This window comes from Mytilus edulis, chromosome 4 (genome assembly GCF_963676685.1).
Source record: "Mytilus edulis chromosome 4, xbMytEdul2.2, whole genome shotgun sequence".
Lineage (NCBI taxonomy): Eukaryota > Metazoa > Mollusca > Bivalvia > Mytilida > Mytilidae > Mytilus > Mytilus edulis.
In genome coordinates this window covers 96,748,387-96,754,883 of record NC_092347.1, presented here as the reverse complement: position 1 = coordinate 96,754,883, position 6,497 = coordinate 96,748,387, and the positions used below count along the sequence as shown (strand labels likewise).

The 6,497-nt window shown below is 33.7% G+C and overlaps 1 protein-coding gene across 1 annotated transcript; it reads right to left on the bottom strand.

Moving 5' to 3' along the window:
• Positions 1-2,630: 2,630 nt before the first annotated feature.
• On the bottom strand, positions 2,631-5,740 carry LOC139521152 (uncharacterized). Its single transcript, XM_071314455.1, has 4 exons — positions 5,628-5,740; positions 4,565-4,995; positions 3,363-3,446; positions 2,631-2,723 (listed from the first exon to the last, which is right to left on the bottom strand). Exons 2-3 carry the CDS (start codon positions 4,992-4,994, stop codon positions 3,400-3,402), a joined length of 477 nt encoding a protein of 158 aa, XP_071170556.1. The 5' UTR covers position 4,995; positions 5,628-5,740; the 3' UTR covers positions 2,631-2,723; positions 3,363-3,399.
• Between the last annotated feature and the right edge of the window lie 757 nt (positions 5,741-6,497).

Sequence of the window (6,497 nt, the reverse complement as noted above, 5' to 3'; positions counted from 1 at the left end):
TGATACAATTACTGAAAATATCTAAAAATTAAACTTATACACGATAATTGATACATTAAAAAGTTCTATTCGATTTAAGATAGAAACGTGTAATTTTCTCTAGACAAACTAGCTTCATCAGGCGTGTGCAGCTCTCAAGGTGAAATCGGATGCATGGCAAAAAAACATTTTTGTAGCTTAAACTACACAAAGTAAGTTTATATATTTTAGTAGCTTAAACTTCGCAAAGTTGGAATAAAAGCTTAACATATTTATTAATGTTCTGTAAATTGTATGAATTTCAAGATTATTGTTTTGATTTGTTTTTAAATCTTTTCTCGTCTCTCTCTTTGAGTCCATCAGGTCGAAATCTCTGACGTTTTCCGCAAAATCATGCATTCTCTTAATAGATATCTTGTGATTGGAAAGTTTCTTTCTTTTGTATAAAATAATCGATGGTTATTCAGTCGGAGGTAGAATGGTGTTTCTGTTTCACCAACCTATTGCAATGTGCAAGTTCAATACGTTAGAACATAAATACATTTTTGCGTTTTGCAATTGGATGTTATAAATATATTGTATTTATTCTTTCTGACTGTGCTGACGAATTGGGTTTCAATGTTGGCGACTTTGCAGCACTTACAATTGCATCTTCCGCTTGGTTTATAACCTCATATTGTCGATATATCTTGTTTAGATACTTAAGTTGAAACAAGAATATCTTTGAGGTTTTTTGGGTCTGTAGTAAGCCATAACCGTTACGGGAGTTGATGGAAAAATCTCTTTAAAGAAAGTATCATTTTCAATAAGACGCCAGTGTTTGTTGACAATAGATAAAAGATTTGTCGGGTCAGGATGAAAACCGACAACAGACGCCCTGATGAAACCTACACAGTCGGTCGACTTTACTTGCTCCCAAAACTTCATGAAAAATCTGAATTCGTTAATAACCATCTAGACTATACATGTTACAACAATGCCATCCTACATTCAAGATACAACAGATTATTTAAAGAAAAATCCATTACCAAACAACACAATTTTGGTATCGATGAACGTGTGTTCTTTATACACCAATATTCGAGCGTTTCGAGTTAAAAGTACTTCGAAAAGAGGGGTACCTGTAAACACTGATGTAAACACGGTTCTGATAACAATCATTCTTAGTTATAAATAAATAGCACGAAATGTGTCAAATCATTTTTAGCTCACCTGTCTCAAAGGGCCAAGTGAGCTTTTCTCATCACTTTGTGTCCGGCGTCCGTCGTCGTCGTCAACTGTCGTCGTTAACTTTTACAAAAATCTTTTATATAAGTCAGATATAAACGTTTACCTTATTTGGCCTTTTTAATATATGACGAGTGTATGTATATACCTTGTAACAGTATTTTGGCTCAATTTTTAAAAATATTTGATCTTAGTACTCTTAATTTCAGCGTCTTGTTTTGAAATGAATTCTCTTCTTTTGAGAAATATTTATTTTGTCATCCAGTTTTTCACCGCTTACAACTGTCTGTCTGTGGCTTTATTTCATACATCAACTTTTAAGTATCAGTATGTTTTCAATTCATATTGTTTCGTATCGTTCCGCTTTTAATTCGGTTCGCTTTTTACAGGTACCCCTCTTTTGCCCCTTTTCTATTTTTGATATTTTAATCAAATATTTAAAAAGTCAAACTTTCAAAAAGTGAAATAATCAAAATTGCACGTAAGGTTTAATATTTTAAAAGTTGGATCAAATTCCTAAACTATCAAATTTAAAAACGATATTTAGAATTTTAATATTTTAATAATTTGGTTAAAATTTCTAAATTTCAAAACTTCAAAACTTTTTAAAACTTTGAATTGATAAGTGTTATAGGACCGCTCACACCGAACAGAAAGTTATAAATGGTTCCAAATTGGCTAGTGTAAAAAACAACCGGTCTAATCCATATGCAAAAAAAGCTAGAAACAATAAACACTTGTAAACAACATCAAAAAGCGACAATGACTGAACAACATGTTTCCTGACTTATGACAGGTGTATAAAAATGGAGTGCGTTTAAACGTTTTAATAGGCTCCAACATTCACTCTAACCCGAGACAGTAGTGTAAATAACATTACAAAATAAATAGATACACTATAAAATATCAACTGGAATGGCTTAAATTGATCAACAAGACTTTCAAACGAAAACAAGTAAACATGAATAAGGCCGTTAGTTTTCTCATTTGACTTGATTTACATTGTCATTTCGGGGCCTTTTAAAGCTGACTATGCGGTATTGGCTTTGCTCATTGTTGAAGGCCGTACGGTGACCTATAGTTGTTAATTTCTGTGTCATTTTGGTCTCTTGTGGAGAGTTGTCTCATTGGCAATCATACCACATCTTCTTTTTTATATGCACTGAACGAATAAGTTTGGTCACTGTCACAATGTAAAATACAACATTAACATGTAGGTGCACATAGTGCAGGTATATGATAGGTACTTTTCTTTTAGTCTAACTTTTTCATTCATTCAATCTGTTGATATGTTGTGTGTTTTCCTATTTGTGGTACTGATTTGATGCAATCTTGCATTTTAGTACATTTTCTATGTTCTATTCTTTAAGAATAAAGGTGGGTTAACCAACTTCTAAATAAAATAAAGAAACTTAAGAACGATAACCATTTGCAATCTGTTTAATATTATGATAAATAAAAGTAACGGGGGCTTTGGTAGTTGACGACCAGACGTATCACAGCATATTGACAAGTTCCTGTAAAATAAAGTATGTAAAATAAAAATCATGCGACGTTACAAAAGTAATTGAAACGTACAAAAAAATCAACAATTATTTAAAACAAGGCTTCCCGAATTTAATATCTCTCGTTTCTTGCCACGTGTTTTTTTGTTATACAGGTTGCATATACTAACAACAAATCTATAGCTGACTATGCGGTATGGGCTTTGCTCATTGTTGAAGGCCGAACGGTGACCTATAGCTGTTAATTTCTGTGTCATTTGGTCACTTGTGGAGAGTTGTCTCATTGGCAATCATATCCCATCTTTTTTTTTTTATATTTTTAAAGATAGGTATTGTAGACGACACTAGGAAGCACAAGAAAACAAATTCTTTATTCCTAAAATCCTAAAAAAAAAAAAGGATTTAAATCACTGTGCCCCACTGAAAATTTATTTAGCCAACAATTGTACTAAGCAATGATATGGAGACGGGCGTCGTTCTTTAGAAAAATGGCCTTCAGTACTTAAATACATAATTAAGTTCTCGGCATATTGACATTAGTCCCTCACAAATAAAGGAATCATCTCCAGTTATCTGATATCTGATAAAACTGCCTTTTGCACACAATAATGTATTTAAGAATATGCCTGTAAAATCAATATGTATACATACCTATATACATTGAAGAAAGAACGGAAATTATAATATTTCAATCGTTCCGGATAGCCAGAGCCAGACCTAGAATTCCTAAACCAACTGAAATAAAAATGGTAGAATGTTATTGATAAATTATCTCATACAGAAATAAAAAGCAGCTCCTACCTTTCTTTTGTAAAGTGTACAAAAGACAAATTCTTGAAATTACTTGATAAATGATTGTTTCTATCTCTGATCCGGTAGGTAAATAGGTGCTTGGATGGGTAGTTTAACTGATCCGGTAGGTAAATAGGTGCTTGGATGGGTAGTTTAACGGATCCGGTAGGTAAATGGGTGCTTGGATGGGTAGTTTAACGGATCCGGTAGGTAAATGGGTGCTTGGATGGGTAGTTTAACGGATCCGGTAGGTAAATGGGTGCTTGGATGGGTAGTTTAACGGATCCGGTAGGTAAATGGGTGCTTGGATGGGTAGTTTAACGGATCCGGTAGGTAAATGGGTGCTTGGATGGGTAGTTTAACGGATCCGGTAGGTAAATGGGTGCTTGGATGGGTAGTTTAACGGATCCGGTAGGTAAATGGGTGCTTGGATGGGTAGTTTAACGGATCCGGTAGGTAAATAGGTGCTTGGATGGGTAGTTTAACGGATTTTATGAATCGCTGAACTATAATGATTTAAATTGTGGTATAACCTGAACTATTGCCTCGTTTCACACATACATTTAATTCGAATTCGCGAATCGCATTCACACACTCTTTTTTTTTTAGATTAGATTTTAATTGGTTAGTTCGCATTTATATAAGAATTAGTTAACTCGAATTATCCGTGGTGTGGACCGGGCAATTTTCAAAATGTTATTTGAATTAAATCATAGTAAATTTTTAAAAATTGATAAGCGGCGAATTAAGATAACGTAGTTCTGACAGTACAGCCAATTTGCCGCGCATTGCAATTCGTAATAGAATTTACGTTCAGAATTTGAGTTAACGTGTGAATGCACAATATATGTCTTTCATGAAACACCCTCAACGCGGAAAACGTGACAAACTTTTTTTTCATTATATAGAAGACATAACAGTTATCGAAATGCCATAGGTTGAAAGACAAAAATTAAAAGATTCAGATTAGAGACGCCTTGTAGGTACTTCGTTAGTAATTCACCTCTAATGACGATTCTATCAGAAATTATGTGATCATCAAGGATATACTGTATACTTACCCCATAGCCAGTTATAATTCACACTATTCGGTTGTTGGAAATTATACTGGATTGGAACTTCCACTGGGGTAGGGATATAAGTTGCTAGATTATTATATCCCATTCCTTTTCCATAACCGCCGTAACCACCATAGCTCCGACCACCATAACCACTATACCCTTGACCACCGTAGCCGCCATAACTGTTACCGCCATAACCACCATACCCCTTACCACCATAACCACTATAGCCTTTACCGCCATAACCACCGTATCCAGCGTTTCCGCCCCCGTAACCATAGTTACCACCGCCGTAACCATAATTACCACCACCGTTGCTGTATACACCCCCATAGCCACCACTATATCCGCCATAACCTTTTCCATACCCTGCTGCTAGTAAACTTCCCGCCATAGAGGCGAGAACCAGAACGACAAGGGCGACCCGCATTCTGGAAAATAAAGGAACGATTACTAAATGATAAATACTATATTTGAAAATATGGATGAAAACAGAACGGTACGGGAGACCTGCATTCTGGAAAATAAAAGGAACCGCATATGAACGATTATCAAATGATAACAAATACATTTCAAAATATGAATGAAAACAGAACGGTAAGGGCGACCCGCATATGAACGGTTAAATGATAAATTTTATATTTCAAAAATATGAATGAAAACAGAACGGTAAGGGCGACCCGCATATTAACGATTTTTAAATGACAAATTTTATATTTTATATTTTAAAATTTTAAAATATGAATGGAAACAGAAAGGCAAGGTCGACCGCATATTAACCATTTTTGAATGATAAATTTTATATTCTAAAATTCTAAAATACTATTTGGAATCCACACTCTGCACTAAAATCAAATAAAAAAAAAAAAAAAAAAAAAAAAAAAATTGGTTACTGGAAGCCAGTTTGTTCCATCGATAATCGGTTAAAATGCAAACTAGTTGGGGTAACAGTTAATGTAGCTTGAAATAATATAGATAACCATTATAAAATAGATATGATTTTGTGCAAAATTTCGCTCAGAATTTTCACTCATTTTTAAAATTTTAATATCATCTGTCCTACCTGTTCTTGTGTTGGTGGATGCCGCACTGATTTTCTGGTGATTCTAACTTATATAGGTTTCTCGTTATGTTTCATTGGTTTATTATGTAAAAGGGTATAACAGGAGTTTCCGAATGTCTAAATTGATGTATCGGGTACAATGTATATTTCTGCGACTCTTATAATAAATATAATACATATAGTGTAGTAGTGTGAAAGGTCACGTAGAGGCGAACGCTTCTTTGGTTTTAAGTAAGATAGGAAACTATTTACTAGTACTTTATATTTACCAATCTTTGGCTGACGGAAAATTGAGCTCTGAGTATTATTCATTTTATTTAAAAATTGTTGTTGCTAAGATTAAATACACATACTTCTGGAATAACATACACTTGAGTAAAAATGTTTGGAAAAAAACTTTCTGAAGTTTGTAACACAACAGCTGTTTTCCCTGTGACGTATGAACTTTGGTTTGGTAAATAAAATTATATTTTCAACGACTGCGAACAATATATGAAATTTAAGGTCAATAAATGAGCGTAAGCGTATCAATGGTTTTTTTCAACGAATGCTGTTCCTTCAAATATATCAACCTGAAGATCATAAAAGGTAATATCTGAAATAAGACAAATGCACAAGCTAATTGTTTTTGTCATTTTATTTTAAAAGTAAATATCTAATGCCTCTATACCTTCAACGCCTAATTATTTCTTATACGTACAAAAAAAAATTAAACAGTTGAAAGTGTTGGATTTTTTTTACAAAGAACGTCGGTTAAAGCAGACGACTATTATTTTCCTTTAACTGCGTCTGTGCAACAATGAATATACAGATACAGAGATGTGGTATGACTGTCAATGAGACAAATATACACCAGGTGCATATATTAAA